This window comes from Carassius gibelio, chromosome A7 (genome assembly GCF_023724105.1).
Source record: "Carassius gibelio isolate Cgi1373 ecotype wild population from Czech Republic chromosome A7, carGib1.2-hapl.c, whole genome shotgun sequence".
Taxonomy (NCBI): domain Eukaryota; kingdom Metazoa; phylum Chordata; class Actinopteri; order Cypriniformes; family Cyprinidae; genus Carassius; species Carassius gibelio.
This window is the reverse complement of record NC_068377.1, coordinates 5,566,390-5,586,642: the sequence shown is the minus strand read 5'-3', so window position 1 is coordinate 5,586,642 and position 20,253 is coordinate 5,566,390. Positions and strand designations below refer to the sequence as shown.

At 38.7% G+C, this 20,253-nt stretch overlaps 1 protein-coding gene across 1 annotated transcript; it reads left to right on the top strand.

The window, feature by feature from the left end:
• Positions 1-174: 174 nt before the first annotated feature.
• Positions 175-19,098, top strand: LOC128016488 (pre-mRNA-splicing factor ATP-dependent RNA helicase PRP16). Its single transcript, XM_052601016.1, has 27 exons — positions 175-337; positions 664-1,033; positions 1,986-2,191; positions 2,271-2,423; positions 3,699-3,861; positions 3,940-4,058; positions 4,925-5,004; positions 5,320-5,475; positions 5,558-5,719; positions 5,798-5,905; positions 6,004-6,122; positions 6,752-6,889; positions 7,002-7,188; positions 8,818-9,003; positions 9,643-9,783; positions 9,864-9,974; positions 10,406-10,522; positions 10,607-10,714; positions 10,793-10,905; positions 12,519-12,727; positions 13,497-13,651; positions 13,799-13,954; positions 15,814-15,948; positions 16,046-16,171; positions 16,265-16,360; positions 16,442-16,563; positions 18,736-19,098. Exons 2-27 carry the CDS (start codon positions 702-704, stop codon positions 18,815-18,817), a joined length of 3,780 nt encoding a protein of 1,259 aa, XP_052456976.1. The 5' UTR covers positions 175-337; positions 664-701; the 3' UTR covers positions 18,818-19,098.
• The last annotated feature ends 1,155 nt before the right edge of the window (positions 19,099-20,253 follow it).

Sequence of the window (20,253 nt, the reverse complement as noted above, 5' to 3'; positions counted from 1 at the left end):
CAGCATTTGTTTAACATGCTGTTATCAACACTTTCTCAATTCTCTTCATAAATCTAAAACGGACTGAAGTGCGACATTTCAGCGGTTCGTATAATAATCTACTAACTCTAACGCTTGACCGAATCGTTTGAAACAACCGGTTCACAATAGTGATTCATCCAGGAATCGGATGGGACGTCACTCCAGGCTGCGAATGCTGGGATAGTAATGGCGTCCTACTGCTACGCTACTTCATTAAGTATTGTTATTATATCACACATTACATAGGTTTTATCATACTGTGTTGAACAGGTTTGAGGAACTTTTATGACTGGCTTCTGAGGATACCGTTTAAAAGGTAAACCCGTTTTGTTTTCTCTAATGTTATGAACAAGGAGTGCCACAGTACTGCCGTACGTTACATTAGCAAACATAAAGAGCTTCATCAGTCAGACTTTTAACCTTTAACAACAACAACTATCAGTATTAGAAATCACCATTTGTAATGGCAAAACATGCCCCTTGAATTGTTTAGGGGTGTTTTAGACAAATCTATATGACAAGTTAACGTTCTCTAGCTTTACTTATCATAAATCGCATGTAAACATATTGACATTTCTTATCAAAATGCGTCTGTGACTGTGTTTTTGGCCCAAGTTAGTAACTTCTGTCCACCTCTTTTAGATACTTTAGCAGAAATCCATCATCTGAGAGCTGTGGGTATGACCTCGACAGAGATGGAGGATGATTTGTCCCTGCATCGGCTGGAGGGCAGTGACCCAGGGGTCCAGGTCGGGGGGCTGATGGTGAAGAAGAGGAGTGCTTCATCAGAGCCGCATGTGTTCAGAGCTCCTGCTCCTCGAGCCTCGCTCCTGGGCCTCGATCTGCTGGCCGCACAGAAACGCAAGGAGCGCGAGGGCAAGGAGAGGCTGGAGGATCAACCCAAGAGATCCAAGGTGTCGTCCTACACGGACTGGGAGGAGGGGAAGAGTGATTCAGGGTCTGATGAAGAAGATCAAGAAGAGGGCGATAGCAGGAATGGGAAAAAGGAAAGGTGGGGCATTCTTCAAGAAATTAATTTGCATTACAGAGACATTCAATGTTTTTTTTTTCCATCTCATTCACTAAAGTGAGTTTTATGCACAAACTTGTGTGTGAAATCTGTGTAAAAACAATCATGATTCATCAATAACTTTCATATTTAAATATATTTTATATTTATGAAAAATTGTAGGAACAACTGAAGCGAAACAATTTTCATTTTTATTTCAGTTAGTAGCCAAAGCAACATTTCTCATATTTGTTTAAAGTACTAAGATAAACAACTGAATAAACTAAAACAAAAACTATGTAGATATTAAAAAACAAAAAGTAAGAAAAATTAAAATGGAAAATATGTCAATATTAATCCAAAATTGTAACAAAAGCTATAAAGGTCCTCACACAACGAGTCCCAAATTGTTGCACGTTAAAAAGTAAACACAACCTCATGTTGTGTCAGTGCTACGGATGTGAAAAACACAGAAAATTAAACCCGATCAAACAAAAGTTTCGGAGGCAGTGTGCAAACATGATTGACCCAATGTGATGTTATATTTATTTTTTAACCTGCAAACATTTCGGATGAGAATTTTAGACTCTGTGTGCGAGGATCTTAAAAGTGTATAAATGTTGCTGAATTTTGAGGATGTGACCAAAGGATGAAAAGGTTTGTGCTGAAAGCCCTTAAATGGAGATTTAGAAATCTCCAAGTTCATTGACATTAGAACAGAACTAAAAACAAATCCATTTAATTATTAGAGAATGACACCCAGTGTGTTTCTTCCCAAATTATATATACATGTTATTGTTTTAATTACATATGCTTTTGTATTTTATACTGTTATTTATTTTTAATGTTTTCTCGTCATTTTTATTATCCAGAAAATTCCTAATACCTCTCATCTTAATCCTATGCTGTAAATAAATGCTATGCAGTAATGAGTTTGTGTTCCATGCTTCTTCAGGAAGTACCGTGTCACAGGCTCAGAAACCCCCTCAAACCCAGGAGGGGTTAGTGAGGAGTTCAAGCTGAAGCATCAGCAGAGGGAGAAGGACAGACGTGAGCATGGGGTGTGTGCGTCCTCCAAAGAAGACAAGAGCAGAGACAAAGAGCGATCCAGAGACAGAGACTACGATCGCTCTCGTGACAGAGACAGAAGGAGAGACAGAGGTAAGTCAGGTGCTCTCGGCCGGAGAGATCCCTCCACAGAATTCCTGACACTGTTCTTTGTTTTATGGGCTTTGTGCAGATGACCGTGAAAGTCATGGATCCAGCAGCAGTCGCTCCGAGCGCGGTGATGGCAGTGCGAGGGGTGAGCGCTCCCAGAGGGATGGCACGTCCGAGCGAATGAGTCGCGGTACTCGGCGCGATGAGCCCGAATCACCCCGCGACAGATCCAAAGGTCAGCCACACGTTCCCAGATGTGTTCAGAACACACTACCCTTAAGTATGACCTAGTGTGGGAACTAGAGGGAAATAATAAGTTGAGAATAATGTTGTTGAAGCCCCCAATCTGACTCTAGCTGGACTCTTACTAGGGCTGTGCGATTAATCGCAATCGAATCGAAATTGCAAAAGCCTGCGATGTGGACGAGATATTACTCCGTTCCAGAGCATATGCACGACTGTCAGCCTTGAGAGACAGCCTTACTAACCAATAAAGTGAGCGCACCTCCGTTCTCCCCAATCAGCTCTGCTCTAGCGAACTGTGTAAATGCCCACCATAAAAAAGAAAAGAAAAATGGAAAGCAGGAGAGAGACAAAGTGGGATTATGGCATCAACAAGGGCAGGTCAATAGTTAGGCAAATTAAAACTAAAGGAAAACGTTATGTAACTTAAGCTTTGAAAAGACAGACAACGAACCAAAACGCTCAGTTCGTAACGCTCAGTTATATTCTCACGCAGCCCTGCACCGCGAATCAACACGAGCGCATCTGGCAATATGGATGAGGTGTGACGCATTTGTGCAAATTGGCTTGCGCTTGGCTCTGCGTTTAAAACGAATGTAAATTCAGTCTAACTGCTTGCTAGTTTCACTTGAATGAAATGAAATATTCAGCACATTTTACAGTTGTTCTTAAAATCCCAAATACAGTGTAACATATGTAATACTTTAATAATTGACTAAAGAAATACAGTTCTTTAAATAAATAAATAAATAAGTTAATTCTATAAAAGTAGTTATACCATTATAATCTTGTCTGCTGAAAAAAAAAAATATATATATATATATATGTGTGTGTGTGTATATATGTATATGTATATATTTTCTTACATGCTGTACAGCGGAATGTTCTAATATTATTTCTTTTGTTATTATTTAATAAAATGTAAATAATTCTTATGTTTATTTTGTAATAATAATAATAATAATAATAATAATTGTTAATATTAATATTGTGTATTTAATAATTTATCTCTTTATTATTATTATTATTATTTTGCCAGATTAATATATAATAAATAAATATTCTTGCAACCCTAAACACTAAAGATCTAATCTGGATTTTAAAATGGCATTTTTCATAAAATGTGCAACCCTAACTGTAAACCTAAACCTAAAATCTGATTGGTGTTCCAAAATTATCAATGTTGTTCCGCGATCTACAAGTGTGTTAGTCAGCTCGTCCTGTTTGGGTAAATAATGGGTCAGGCGTGTTTCATATGTCCACACAGATGTGACCACTCCATCACGCTCTAACTGGGATGAAGATGACAGTGGATATTCCAGCTCAAAGCACTCTCACTGGGAGAGTCCGTCCCCTGCCCCGTCCCACCGGGAGTGCGACCGCTCCGAGCGCAGCCAACGCTCTGTCCGTGACAGTGAGAGGAGAGACAGGTATGAATCACTTCATTAGAGCCTCAGGGATTGAGGCTTAGTTGTAGGTTATTTGTGCTGATGTGCTTTGTTGTTCAGGTCAAGTAAACCTCAGTATCCAGCAGAAACTCCTCTACCAACCCCATCATATAAGTACAACGAGTGGGCCAATGACAGGAAGCACCTTGGCTCCACCCCACGCCTGTCCCGCGGAAAAGGTAAAGACACCACTCACCAAGTTCTTTTGGTGGAGAATGTTGTCTTTTTTTATGTGCAGTTTTATATATACAGGTGCATCCCAATGAATTAGAATGTGGTGGAAAAGTTTATTTCAGTAATTCAACTTAAATGTGTATAAAAAAAATTCAGTGCACACAGACTAAAGTAGTTTTAAGTCTGTGGTTCTTTTAATTGTGATTATTTTGGTTCACATTTAACAAAAACCTCTTATCTCAACTAATAAGAATGTATCATAAAACCAATAATATATATATATATATATATATATATATATATATATATATATATATATATATTATTTTTTTTTTTTGTGAATTGCTGGCCTTCTGGAAAGTATGTTCAGTCACTGTACATGTAGTCAGTACTTGGTAGGGTCTCCTTTTGCTTTAACTATTTCCTCAATTTGGAGTCAGTAAATTATTATTTTTTTTTTTTTTAAGTAATTGAAACCTCTATTCAACAATAAGGTACAGTAAACTGATAAATTGTGAAAAATGACAGTACATACATTTATAATGTTAAAAAAACTTTTTTTTTCTTTATTCATCTTAGAAAAATAATACACTTTCCACACATCAGGCAAAATATTTTCAACTAACAAGAACAACAAATGTCCATTAAGCATCAGATCAGCATATTAGAATGATTTCCGATCACGTGACACTGAAGACTGGAGTAATGATGCTTATCATTTTAAAATGTAATACAATAGAAACCTTCAAAGTTAATTTAACTGTAGTGATTTTTGACTATCACGGTTTCAGATCAAATAAACAGTCTTTTTGAACGATAGTATATGTCTGGCATCTTCAGTGTTTTATTTATATTGACTCTTGTTTTGTAGGCGATAAGAAGGAAGAGAGAGAGGACGGGATCCTGTTTACTAATGAAGAAGAGAAAGAACAGTGGGAGGAAGATCAGCGGGTGAGTGCCTCTTCAACTTCTCTATATAAAGCTGGATATATAACTATGTGCATATGTTTTATCCGCATGCATACTATGTTCCATATCTCAGCTGCTTGATTGCTTGTATAGTTGCAACTATATAAGCTCCCAGCTTTAATCTGCTAAATGCATGAAGATATTATAAACATTCATGTAAATCTGCTTTGAAACAGTGTTTTGGGAAATGGAATAAATGCATTGCCAATATCCCGTTTCATTCATAAACCCATCAAATAATTAACACCATAACAAGTTGTTATTTAAGTGAGTGCTAACTGTGTTCTGTCCAAACAGCAAGCTGATCGGGACTGGTACATGATGGACGAAGGTTACGATGAGTTCCACAACCCCTTGACATCCAGTTCAGAGGAATATGTGAAGAAGAGGGAGCAGATCGTACAGAAGCAGACCCAGAAACGCATCTCGGCGCAGAAACGGCAAATCAACGAGGTACCGATGCACATCCTCACCCATCTGCATCTTAAAGACCTCAACACGTGTAACGCTTACTCACATGTGTGTTTCTCGTCAGGATAATGAGCGCTGGGAGACCAACCGCATGCTCACCAGTGGAGTGGTCCAGCGTTTGGAGGTGGATGAGGACTTTGAGGAAGACAATGCAGCCAGAGTGCATCTGCTTGTCCATAACCTTGTGCCACCCTTCCTGGACGGGAGGATCGTCTTCACGAAGCAGGTACAGATGTCTCTAAGCATCTGTGTGTTTATTTGTGAGTTTTCTTTTGATGATTTAGCATTTGTCCTGTGATTCCAGCCTGAGCCGGTCATTCCAGTGAAAGATGCGACCTCTGACATGGCCATCATCTCCCGCAAGGGCAGTCAGCTGGTCCGACGTCACCGAGAGCAGAAAGAAAGGAAGAAGGTGCACAGCTGGTTTTCATGTTTCATTTACACTCTGCTTACTTCAGGGCAGTAGTGTAAAGGGTAACTGTTTCTGCATTTGATGCTTTCACCTGACAGGCGCAACACAAACACTGGGAGCTCGCTGGCACCAAACTGGGAGACATCATGGGAATCAAGAAAACAGAGGATGGATCAGATGGAAAAGCTGTTGGAGAAGATGGAAATGTGGATTACAGGTTATATTTTCTGATTCTTAAATATTACTGAATTATTTCACGGTTTGTCTCTTATTGGACAAACACTTGGTCTTGAGCTACATGGTGCATGGCAAAGTGTCCTCACTACTATTCAAAGGTTTGGGGTCAGTAAGATAATTCTGGGAAAGAAATTGATGCTTTTATTTAGCAAGGATGCAGTAAATCGATCAAAAAGGACAGTAAAGAAATGTATAATGTTGCAAAACATTTTTATTTCAAATAAATGCTGTTCCTTTGAATGTTCAATTCATCAAAGAATCCTGAAAAATAAAATGTATCATGATTTCCGCAAAAATATTAAGCAGCACAACTGTTTTCAACATTGACAATAATCAGAGATGTTTCTTGAACAGCAAATCAGTATAATAAATTGATTTCTGAAGGATCATGTGACACTGAAGACTGGGGTAATGATGCTGAAAATTCAAAAGAATAAATTACTTTTTAAACTATATTACAGGAATACAATCAAGCATGTAGTTGTGCATATTTTAGCATGTTTACATTCATTCCACAGAACGCAGTTCTTTGCTACAAAATCAGCTCTTAAATCTAAAATGTTTTCTGTAGATCTTCATGGGCCTCTTTCTTATCTTTCGTGTTTTCAGAGCGGAGCAGAAGTTTGCTGACCACATGAAGGAGAAGAATCAAGCGAGCAGTGAGTTTGCTAAGAAGAAGACCCTGTTAGAGCAGAGGCAGTATCTGCCCATCTTTGCTGTTCGCCAGCAGCTACTCAACATCATCAGGTCCTGATGACACTTACATGTGCTTCATTAAATACAAACTCTGACACTATATTTGTGTGCTCACGTGTCTGCTCACCTGGTGTGCTGATGTTATTTGTGTTTTCTCTGGCAGGGATAACAATATTGTGATTGTGGTGGGGGAAACGGGCAGTGGTAAGACCACTCAGCTCACACAGTATCTTCATGAGGATGGTTACACCAGCTATGGCATGGTGGGCTGCACACAGCCCCGCAGAGTGGCAGCTATGAGCGTGGCCAAGAGAGTCAGCGAAGAAATGAACAGCAACCTGGGAGAAGAGGTTGGTGCCCAATTTTCTGTACATTTATTTGACAAAATATATTGATGTTGTGGAGAAATACTACCGCCTGGTGGATTTGAGATGAATGTGCATGTTATTTTACCCAGAAGGCAATACTGAGACCATGATACAGTGGAATAACGTTAATCAGAGTTAATATCATGAACTAAAAGTAAACTATAACCATAAAAATCTGTTATTTATCTGTTATGTGTTATTTAAACAATAATTGTCAAGGCAATATTTTTATTAAGTACTAAAGTAACTAAAATAAAACTAACATTTATAGAAACGATGTAAACCTATTTACCACACACACAAAATAAATAAATAGCACTGATAACTGTATAAAAAGGATAAGTTGCTATTAGGGGTACACAATAAATATTGTGCGATGATTAATCTTGAGACTGGTGTAATGATACTGAAAATTAGGGGGGTGTTGGCGCAGTTGATAAGACACATGCCTTTGGTGTGAGAGACCCATGTTCGAATCCACTGTAAGACCCCAATGTGTCCCTGAGCAAGACACTTAACCCCTAGTTACTCCTGAGGTGTGTGACCTCTGAGATGTATAGCAACTGTAAGTCACTTTGGATAAAAGCGTCAGCTAAATGAATAAATGTAAATGTAATGCGCATCTCGTCAGTAAAGCCGGTTCTCTTATCAGCGGTAAATTTCATCAGGAGTGTGATTTCACATAGAGCAGCTGTTACTTCATGGAGCTGTTGTTAACTGGCTAGCTGCGCAAATCCCCTTTCATTATCAACGTTTATTTGCGCAGCTAGTTAGTTAACAACGGCTCTATGTGAAATCACACTCCTGATGGAATTTACCGCTGATTAGATAAACGGCTTTACTGCCGAGATGCGCTTTAATTATCGGACGATATTTATCGTGCACCCCTAGTTGCTATTATATATCAATATATTAATGACATTGTTGATTTGTAGATTGATTGACTTGTTGATTGGCATCCATGAATGACCTGTTATCCAAAAAAGTGTGTGTGTGTATATATATAGATGGTAATTTCAACTGTAAAAATATGTGCGCTTTTTATGCACTTAAATTCCAGTAGACTAGAATCAATAACAACAACCAAGTCCTTCTACAGTAGATTTTTTTTTGATAACAAACAAAATATGTTTGCTGTGTAAATCTGGCGGACTTAATGAAAATGCAAATTCATTCTTTGCCAGCAGGAGATGCTTTAAACCATGAGAAATAGATGTTTCCCCAGTAACCGCTGTAAACAAAGCAGAGCTACGCTCACAAACGCTGCTTTATCAGGCATATAACATGCAAGTCTTCCTTCAGATATAGTGATATAAAAACACCCGTGCCTCGTTTTGATATTTAAGCATATAAATGTAAGGAATTATTATTATTAAACGTGCAGTATGTGCTCATGTTTATTCAACGAAGCCTTTTGGAAAATTGTTTAGTTTTAAAATCGTCTACACGAATAAAGAAATGTATGGGAAACACATCTCACATCACAACCACCTGACACCATGACAGAAATAAATTCCTTTTTGAAATATATATTCAAATATAAAACAAAATTTTATTTAACCATGATTTTCCCATGGCTAAGTGGTTTTAATGCTTTAATGTTTACACCAGGTTGGTTATGCCATCCGTTTTGAAGACTGTACGTCAGAGAAGACTGTAATAAAATACATGACGGATGGGATTCTTCTGAGGGAATCTCTGCGGGAGTCAGATTTGGACCACTATAGCGCGGTAATCATGGACGAGGCCCATGAGCGCTCCCTCAACACTGACGTGCTCTTCGGGCTGCTCCGAGAGGTGAATGAAATCTCTAGCTCCATACGACTTCATAGGATTGAATCGACTTACTGTTTTCATCATAGTAAATTTAATTGATTTCCATACACTTATTTGATTGTTGCTTATATGGAGAATTAAAGGAATACTCCACCCCAAAATGAAAATGTTGTCACTTACCCCCTTGTTTCAAATCACTTAAACCTTCGGAAATCAATTTAATATATTTTGGATGAAAACCGGGAGGCTTGTGACTGTCCCATAGACTGCAGAGTAAATTACACTGTCAAGGTCCAGAAAAGTATGAAAAGCATCTTTTCTATGTGTATTTATATTTTTTTATTTCAAATAAAACAGCGCATCCAGCACAGTTTTAAGTGATGTGGAGAGACAGAGGAGACTGTTAACAAAGGTACTGTCAGTGCAATTTACTTGGTATTCTATGGGACAGTCATGAGCCTTCCCGGTTTTCATCCAAAATATCTTCAATTGTGCTTTGAAGCCGAACTAAGTTTTTACCGGTTTAGAACGACATGGGGCTAAGTGATCAATTACAAAATTAGTATCCCTTTAAAGAGTACTGTTGAATTTAGTTTTTTGTTACTGATGAGTCACCTTCTCCCTTTTTGTCATCCTGTCTTTCTGATTACTTACATGTAGGTGGTGTCTAGACGCTCGGACTTGAAGCTCATTGTCACATCCGCCACCATGGACTCGGACAAATTTGCAGCATTCTTCGGCAATGTACCTATTTTCCACATTCCCGGCAGGACGTTCCCAGTGGATATCTTGTTCAGCAAGGTGGGGTGTTAATAGCGTCTTTAGTTAAAGCTGACGCTGGTTGGGGAGCTGTGCTGACGCTGAGTGTTGGTGTGATTCAGGTTCCTCAGGAGGACTATGTGGAGGCGGCTGTGAAACAGGCTTTACAGATTCATCTCAGCGGGATGGTGGGTGACATCCTCATCTTCATGCCCGGTCAGGAGGACATCGAGGTGAGGAGATTCTTTAATCATGCAAATTATGTTATGAGTGGAATCACAATTTGAATGCACTATTAATAATACACTACCATTCAGGGGTGCTAACTATGGTTGCAGATTCCATTGAATTCTTTTGGTTAGATTTAGGGTTGGCAATTTGGTTTGATGCTAAAGAAACATTTCTTATTATTAGTGTTTTGTTTTGGCTGCTTTGTTTCCACAAGTTTTTCTTTTTTTGATGAATAGAAAGTTCAAAAGAAAAGCATTTATTTAAAATAGAAATTCACTTTATAAATGCATTTACTGTCACCTTTTATCAGTTTAATGCATTTTTGCTGAATTAAAGTATTAATTTTCACATATATGTGTGTGTGTGTGTGTGTGTGTGTAGATAGACAGATAGATTAGTTTGTGATCACAAGTGATGTTTGTGCTTGCTGCAGGTGACGTCAGATCAGATTGTGGAGCGACTGGAGGATCTGGATAACGCTCCGGCTCTGGCAGTGCTGCCCATCTACTCCCAGCTGCCCTCGGACCTGCAGGCCAAGATCTTCCAGAAGGTAAACCTCTCTTACTGTTAGATCCTGGTCATGAGACCAAATGCATTAGAGGTTTGTGAACTGAACTTGTGTGTTTATTGTCAGGCTCCTGATGGTGTGAGGAAGTGTATCGTCGCTACAAACATCGCTGAGACGTCTCTGACTGTGGACGGCATCATGTTTGTGGTGGATGCTGGTTACTGCAAGCTGAAGGTGAAACCAAATGAAGCTGCTTTCTTTAATAGGGGAATGGCACTGATACTAACAGTATTGTTACGTTGTGTTATTTAGGTGTTCAATCCCCGTATTGGCATGGATGCGCTGCAGGTTTACCCCATCAGTCAAGCCAATGCAAACCAGCGGGCCGGCAGAGCAGGAAGAACGGGCCCGGGACAGTGTTACAGGTCAGAACAGATCAGGAAAACCCGCTGATTGTTCTTGAGCAATGCGGAAAAACAAAGTTTACATGTGATTTAGCTCATATAGGCAGATGAACAGTGTGTTCATGAGCTTTTCATCAGATCTCCAGTCCCTCTTTTCTGAAATATCTATCAGAGAGGCAGGGCGACAGCAGGAGGGGGACGGGACGATAATCTTGAGAGGATTTCACGCAGTTTAATTTTTGTTTACTCCTCTGAGACTGTGAGACAAAGGCTCCTGTGGGCTTTTTGACTGTGACCTTTTCAAATCTGCACCGACTCAGAGACGCGGCGACATGCTGTCTCGCTGTTTTGCGGTCACACAAAGGAATCTCACACAGGGGGTTGTTGAGCCTCCATGTGAGTGTCTCTGGCTGCTTGTGAAAGTGTTTGGGCCATGACAGATTAGTTACATATATCCTTTACCAAACATCTGTGCATCAAGAATCAATTCCCTTCAGCCAGATTCTTTGTAATACCAAGAACCGTATGTATTTGTGTGGCATGCATGTTGAACCAATAACTCAAAGACTGATATGCATAGATGCATATGCAGAGCTTCCCAGAGTTCCTTCTTCACGCCATCTTCTGGGGCTTTATATATTTAGGTGAATAGCTGCAGAAATCCGCTGAGGAGAGCTGTGATTACCGTAAGATGCTCAGAGGTGAAATGGTTCATTGTTATGGGCTTTCATCTAGGTCTTGTAAAGGTGGGAGGTAGAAAACTTTTTAGTGGTGTGCTACATTCATCTGTTTGATTAAATTAATCTGTCAAGTCTCCATTTGGACCTTTTGCATTAAATATGCTTAATTGGATTCCTGCCTAGACATCTCGCCCACTTGTCTTTATTTTATTCCATTACTTTTTTAAATGTAATAATTTGAGAACCATTCCTGACCTGTTTGTGAATATGCTATTGTAGTATTTATTAATATTTTAAATTAGGGCCGTCACATCCAAAATAAAAGTTTGTATACATTAATATGTGTGTATACTGTGTATATTTGTATGTATATATAAATGCACACACACATATATTTAAGAAATATTTACATTTTTATATATATATATATATATATATCTTAAATATATACATGTATGTGTTTGCATTTATTTATACATATAAATATACACACAATATGAAATTTTTTTTTAAAAAATGTGATTAATCATGATAAATTAATTTGATAGCCCTATTTTGAATTAGCTTTTTATTTTTTGATTTTCCGTTTTTTTATTTAAATAGTCTTTTTTGTCATATTTAGTCATATAAGTTTTTCATGTCTATGTAGCTTTTATTTATTTTTATATTCACTTTAGTAGTTCAACTTATTTTATTTATTAGTTGCTACACATGAAATAAAAATGTATTTGTTTTGGTTTTTTTGGAATAATATTTTTTTTTTTTTTTTTTTTTTTTTTTTTTTTGTAAGACGTCTCTTATGCTCACCAATACAGTAAAATCTGTAATATTGAGAAATATTATTACACCAAAATGTATCGCTCACCACTGTATCACATCGTGTCTGGCTTGGACATGTAATGTATGTAGGAGAATGACCTGTCCTTTTGTACCTTTTGTGTTGGTTCTCTTCAGGTTATACACTCAGAGTGCCTACAAGAATGAAATGCTCACCACCACTATCCCAGAGATCCAGCGCACTAACCTGGCCAATGTTGTGCTCCTGCTCAAGTCTCTGGGAGTTCAAGATCTCCTGCTCTTCCACTTCATGGACCCACCGCCTGAAGACAACATGCTGAACTCCATGTACCAGCTGTGGATCCTGGGAGCGCTCGACAACACAGGTGAGAGCAGCAGCTTCAGACACTCCCCCGAGAAAGAGAGTGTAAGATTTTTAGATTTTTTTTTCTTTATTTTGGGTGTTATTTTAAAGTGAAATAGAATATCTGAAGTCAACAAGAAAATCTAAATGGTTAATTCTAAGTTTTTATGCAACATAAGAGTTTTTATTATAAATAATTTATCCATGCATGCCTATCTGTCACTCACGGGAGTTTTGTAATGCTCACTTTCTATGATCCATTCAGTTCCCAAAGGACAGTAACTAGCACTGATTCTGATATTCATATCCGTGTTTAAAGATAACTGATGGTATTGTTATTATTTTTATTACAATAAAAGTTACACTCAAGTGTATATTTTAGTTGAGTAGATTGAAGCTTGTAAAGCACTGCAGTGAAGTATTAAGGTCTTACTCAAAGTTCAGCTTTTAGCAACTGAAGTTAAACCGTCTGTGTTTCCAGAGAGGGATCTCAATCTCATTTCCTGCGTATCTCTCAGGGTTTGTGGGGATTTGACTATGTGGAGCACTTTTCCCTCCAGCTCTCATCTCGTGTTAACAGCAGATTATTTCTGATTAAGGTTTACCTGCCCAAATATCTTGTCTGCTTTTCACGGCGCTCTCTCGCTAATCTTCTGAGTCTGTCATGTAATCTTTGAAATCGGAGCTTCTGATTTCACAATATCAAAGTGGAAACATTTTCCCGCCATCAGCGCTTTTGAAAAGGAGCTTTCTAATCCCTTTTGGTTTCTTCTCACTCGTCTCGGTCTCAGGCTCTCTGACGCCCACCGGGCGGCTCATGGTGGAGTTTCCTCTTGATCCGGCTCTGTCTAAAATGCTGATCGTGTCATGTGACATGGGCTGCAGTGCCGACATCCTCATCATCGTCTCCATGTTGTCTGTGCCGTCCATCTTCTATAGACCAAAGGTACCGAGTATACATTGGTGAAGTATGTTTCTCTTGTACCTCACGCACCAGGCAGCATTAACGGTCTCATTACTAGAACCCGTTGACCTGTAGAAGTGCTGTACATGTGGGTGCTGCTGTTTTCTAACCGTGCTGTTACTCGTCTAGGGTCGAGAGGAGGAGAGTGACCAGGTGAGAGAGAAGTTCTCTGTGCCTGAGAGTGATCACCTGACCTACCTCAACGTTTACCTGCAGTGGAAGAACAACAATTACTCCAGCATCTGGTGCAACGATCACTTCATCCACACCAAAGCAATGCGTAAGGTACGGTAACTTCAAGTGTCACTCTTAATCAAATTCATTTTTTTCAGGGGCAATATCATTGTTTTTATTTATTTTCTTCCCTGAAGTCCAGATAGAAATGATTGCCAAAATAGTTTAGCATGAAGAAATTTTGACATCTCTGACCATTACAGCTAAATGTGCATTATAATTATAATTTTTTTTTTTTTTTGCTGTTGCATCTTTTTGCTGTTGCACTTCTGTGTAAATATCCTCTTCACATGGGGAAGTGAGTAGGATGGGATAGCTTTGGCTTTCCACTGCATAGACAGACAAGTTTTATTAAAAGACCAGCTTGTCAGTGAAGAATTAACCCTAAACAAGCTGCTCGATGTTGGGATCCTGTTATTTTATTATTATTTATAAACTATTAAAGTTTCAGTGACCTTTTATTTATCTTTTAATTTTCATTGTATAATATATATTCAGCTTATTATGTCATTAATTTCTTTCCTGTTAGTTGTTGATGCAACATTTTCATTTGCTTTTTTTTTCATCTAATATGTATATTGTATTTTAATTTAGCTTTATTTCAGTTAGCAAAAATGTTTTAAGAGTATTTTAGTTAATGATACTATCCCTGCTTAGGACATATTGAGACGTCTGATGTTAACTATTATCTTTTTAAATATTTCAGTCCATCTAAATACAGGGTTTCTGCTGGTTTTAAAAAGGCCTTAAAAGTCTTAATTTGCCCTTTTCACAAATTAATACAAAACCAATGAAAACCAATGAATCAGAGCAGGAAGTCTTGAATTCATGAAGCAGTGGCATTAAATGTTGCATGCGTTGCTAATAATGATCTTCTTCAGGATTTTTGTCTTGTTTTCCAATACAAATTTCTAAACATCCTTAAATCAAGTTTCTGAGAAGTGAACAGAATTAAGAGAGTTTGTTTAAAATAAGAACAAATATCAGTCATTGGGAATTGAGAACGTTTTCTCTTTTTAAATCATAAACTCACTTCATTTTGATCAATTTCACATGAACAAGATTTCTAATCTTATGTCATTTTACCTCTTAAGGTGAGTTTTTTTTTTTTTTTTTTTTTTTTTTTTTTGCCGTGTGGTCATAAGGTACTATTAAAGATATTTCCATGTTCTAGTGGTTGGGATCATTGTGTTTCTTACATTTTCTTTACTTGGTCTTAAAGCTGCTGTAGGGAACTTTTGACGCTCTAGCGGTTAATAAACAGAACTGCTTGCGTCTTGCGGAAGAACATCGTAGCCAGAACTACTTCTCTCTGTTTATGTCTATGAAGAATCACAAAGGTACTGGGTTACTCCGCCGCGGTATCCCCGAAGCAATCTAAAATAGTCCGAATATAATCACTTATTATAGGTGCACCCTAGTGATTCAGGACAAGCTAAAAACACGGTTTGGAATTCATGGTGCGGTTTGGAATTCATGATTCATTCTGACGGATTCATGGTGTACTCGCTTATTATATACATTTTTCTACATTTTGAACACAAACAAGTGGCTCTGATTGGTTGATTTCTTACCGGGAGCGGTCCATAACTGCAAATGGCAATAGGACCACTGGGAGGAGCCAGAGGAGCTTGATTTTTTTTCACAGATTATCTGTCTCATATTCTACTGTCAGGAAATATTGACAGGTTTAACAAATATGTAAAAAATATATTTTTACAAAAGTTACCTACTGCAGCTTTAATTCAAATGTATTAAATGTAACTTCATAAAACCTGCGGAAACCCTTTATATGCATAGTATAACTACACATATTCTCTGAAAGATGAGGTGTGTCATTTAAGTGCAAGTGTCCTTCCTCTTGTATTTGATTGAGTTTATCCTGAACTAGCGTGTGTGGTGTGTCACAGGTGCGTGAGGTGCGATCTCAGCTCAAAGACATCATGGTGCAGCAGAAAATGAACCTGGTCTCCTGCGGCTCAGACTGGGATGTGATCAGGAAGTGCATCTGTGCTGCGTACTTCCATCAGGCTGCTAAATTAAAGGTACACAGCAACTTCACATATTTGGCCGTGTAATGATGGGTTCAGTTTCATCAAGCAGCGTGTGAAGCATCTTCATGACCTGTATGTGTTTGTTTAGGGAATAGGGGAGTATGTGAACGTGAGAACTGGGATGCCCTGCCATCTGCACCCCACCAGCGCTTTGTTCGGGATGGGCTACACCCCCGACTACATCATCTACCACGAGCTGGTCATGACCACAAAGGTACGTCTTCCTCCTCTGCCTTTGAGCGGGAAGTAACACACGTTAGAATGAATCGCAGTTTGCTATAACGGCACATATATGTGTGTGTTTCAGGAGTACATGCAGTGTGTGACGGCTGTGGACGGCGAGTGGCTGGCTGAGCTGGGACCCATGTTCTACAGCATCAAACACGCAGGAAAGAGCAGACAGGTGAGCAGTGTCCTTCCTGAATATCAGACCCAACACTTATGATGCATATCTCGTCTCACACACTTTTGGTCCCTCTTTCAGGAGAACCGAAGGAGAGCCAAGGAGGAGATCACCAACATGGAGGAGGAGATGTCTCTTGCACAAGAACAGATCCTTGCACGGAAAGAGGAGCAGGAGAGGAAAAACAATCTGGGCAGCGTCAGGTACTTCAGCGTCTTCTACACAAATACTGCCGTCTCTCCGGGTTTAGAGTCACTTTCTCGCACTCTCGCCAAATCTGTATCATCCTATTTAGAAGGAAGCCATCAAAAGACCGCCGTGCTGAAATACTAATGTCGCAATTTTTGGGAAGACTATTATCCCCTTCACACCCTCCCCTGCCTTCATCTTCCTCATCTCTTTCCTTGTCTTCCCCATGATGAGCTTTTCTCACCTCCCGTCTCCACAGGAGAGAAAAAGAAATGATACTGACTCCTGGCTGACCCTCATTACTGTAGCAATTTAAATCGTGCCGCCCCAGACCGGGAGGAGAGGGACAGACGCTAATTTTCAGACTAATCCGGGAAATTAATTTTACACACACCTGTCTGCGCCACAAAAGCGAGAAACGTGTGCTGTAAAATAACACTTCATTAATTAATCAGGACTTTTATCTGTGAATCAAAGCCTTCGGCTGACTGTCTGCAATGATGGACGTCCTGACAATAATCACATTAAAAGTGGAGATGAGACGTTTGATTTGCATGATGGGGAGATGGATAATTAAGGTGCCGGCCTCCCTCTTGGGCTCTGATGCCTTTATGGGGTTTTAAATAAGCTGATAGGAAGACGCTGGCTGATCTAAGATGAGATCGCAGCTCATCTCACCTGACCTGAATCCTGCAGGACCCACGGGTCACTTAGAGGACGTTTGACATTTCTTCTGAAGAAATTGCTTTGAAAATCACTGCCACAAAGCACTAGGAAGTCAGCTTGGTCGCCAGGGCGTTGATATGCGTTTGCTAAACAGTTCTGCTGGTGTTAAGATATGAAACGTGTAGATTTTTTAGAAATCTTTTAGTTCGTTCATTCACACAAAACACGTTTTAGGATTCTGCTGAGCTGCTTTCCATGGTTTGACATGACCGTTGTTTTTTTTTATGTAGAATTGTGTGCATAGTATGGCATTCTAAAAAAACACGGTACTCAACTTAAAGGAAGTTTAGCTTTTCAAAATGTGTCTCCAGAGCTTTTGTTTTGTTTTTTTTTATTCCACTGCTGTGAGTTTAGCATTTTAACACAGTGAAGTTGCATTCTCTTCTTCTTTTTTTGTGACCCGTTTTGTTTGTCTACCAGTCAGAAATTTAAGTTCACACTATGCCTCAAGCCACACAATTTGAGGAATCATTTATGTCTTTAGCACAGACAAACAATGAAGGACAAGACATTTGTCAAAGTTTAAAGGAATAGTTAAATAAAAAATTTAAATTTGCAAAAAATGTACTAAATGTTGCTAATCTTTACAAGAAATGTAGATTTACATCACTTGCTCGCCAGTGAATGGGTGCCATGTGTGTAATAAACAAGTCCATCAAGACTTCAAACCTATTGAAGTCATGTATTCAGCTGTGTGCGCTCAAATACGATGAGCTGCCATTAGGAGAAAACGTGATGATCTTGTGCTAACATGTGATGAAGCGAGACCTCTTAGTGTCTAGACTCTCATTCTGATGGCACCCATTCACTGCATTGGTGAGCAAGTGACGTAATGCTCAATTTCTCCAAAACTGCGAAGATAAGGAAACAATCCCATCTACATTTAATGGCCAATGCTTACTGTTCAGAAAATTGTGGGCGAACTATTCCTTTAAAACTGCAAACGCATAGCAACATGCTGAAAAAACACACAATATAAAAGTGAGCCTCTGCAAAGACATAACACACCATATCACCATGCCAGAGAGTTCTGCAACTCTTCATAAAATACAATAATCCAGATAAATGGAATGTTCGTTATGGGAAAAAAAAAAGTATTAAACTAGTTAAAAGTTCAAATGTTGGGATAACAGGCAGCAGAAAGTGAAGTGACGGAGGTGTGAGCTGAGTCTGTGGTGGAGGAGCAGGAGGGTCAGGGCCTGATGATGTAATTGCTGGCGGTGTGAGAAGGGGAGCGCTGTGCACCGCTGTAATTAAAGATGATAGATCGCCCTGTCAGCTGCATCAAACCCGCGTCCCGCAGGTCCCCACAAAGACAAACTCTCCTTTTCTCTCTACTCTAAGTTCCTGTCATTTAACCTGGGAGCAAATCTCAGAACTTCTTATGCGTGGCACATTACATCTGCTTTCTATTTAAAATTAACATTCTGACAACATGTCTTTTCATCATTTCCAAACAGGTCGATAAAGATCCTCACCCCAGGAAGGAGAGAGGAAACGCCCATGACACCGAAACGAACACCAGCCCGATTTGGCTTATAGTGCTTGTATCTGCAGTTTCAGGCAGATAGCATAGCAAATGTGATGTTATTTGGCACAGTTGCTTCAGTCAGTGCAGATTTAATAAATGTGATCATCACATTGCTTGGCACATGCAGCTTTCAGGTTTGTCCAGCAGTAGGAGCAATTGTATAAGGAGAACATTTCAAGTCATCATCTCTTCCCCTCAAACAAAGTGTTATTTGTGATCGTTTTAGAAAAAAAAAAGGGATGCTAGTACTGCATTCAATCAATGTTTGTCCAAATTAAAAACCTAACTCATTTGTCGTTCTTTTATTTGAATGCACTTTAACTAAAGAAAACTTATTTGACATTATAAACGCACTTTTTTTTTTTAATGCTTGAATGTTTGTGTAAGCTAGAACAATATAATTTATTCATGTCCTTCTGTAATATTCACTTTTCCACTGAATTATAATTCACATTCTCTCGTATTTCAGCTTGTGAGATGTAGCTGTTGTATCATTCTTTCAGAGAACACAGAGCATCCATGAATATTAACTTCCTGTACTTTGATAGGTTAATCCCCTGTGGATGAAGCTTGTCTTTGTTATTCTGACAAAAACATTGCTAGAATATTTCATCATTCCGCTGGAATCAACACTGACCAGGGAGCGGTCAAATCCTGCGTCGTCTTTGATGCAATTGGGCTGCAAGTCATTGAACAGAACAGATGTGCTGTGTACTGGTAGAGATGACAGGCCTCTGCCGCACGGTCACACAATCCACAATCAACCGCTAGCCACCGAGGGTCATTTCTCTTTCTTTCTGATTTTTAGAGCTCTGTTGCTGTTTGTATTTTTGGGAACTTTGGGAAAAGAAGCGGTCTGTTGAACTTTATTCTTCTTCATTACTGATGTGTACAGCATGTCTGTATATTGTGCTTCTTTCTTTTGTTGTATGATTTAGATATGCAGAATTCAAAACATGTCTAGACGCAACACATTGTTTTTAGAAAGGCTGGAGAATGGGAATAACTATTTTTGAAAGTGTAAAAAGTTCATTCTGTGTCTCCTTTGTTTTTCAGTTTGACTGTTTTATATTAGATATTAAAGAAATGAATACAGCAATGCTTTATTTGTAGGTAGTGATTGGATCACTGCACTTTATGGGTTAAATATAGTAATTTGTACATTTTCACAATCAGGTTCAGACAGAATTAATTATTGCCATCCACTGTGCTTTTTTCCATTGTAAACATAAACTAAAGGGACATCTTTGACTGTTGTCTCGATGACACTGTTCCATATATATATATATATATATATATATATATATATATATATATATATATATATATATATATATATATATATATATATATAAATTATGCTGTCAAATAAACACAAAATCATGTTTTCTGTAAATGCACCCTTGATGTGTTATCTTTTTATCTATTTAGCTTTGTTTTTAGGGCT

What these genes read in the sequence shown, in the direction of transcription:
- LOC128016488 (XM_052601016.1), top strand. Translation starts at nt 702, where the DNA reads ATGACCTCGACAGAGATGGAGGATGATTTGTCCCTGCATCGGCTGGAG. An exon ending in AGTGGGAGGAAGATCAGCGG is followed by an intron (nt 5,005 to 5,319) that starts GTGAGTGCCTCT and finishes CTGTCCAAACAG; the next exon opens with CAAGCTGATCGGGACTGGTA. An exon ending in GGATCGTCTTCACGAAGCAG is followed by an intron (nt 5,720 to 5,797) that starts GTACAGATGTCT and finishes CTGTGATTCCAG; the next exon opens with CCTGAGCCGGTCATTCCAGT.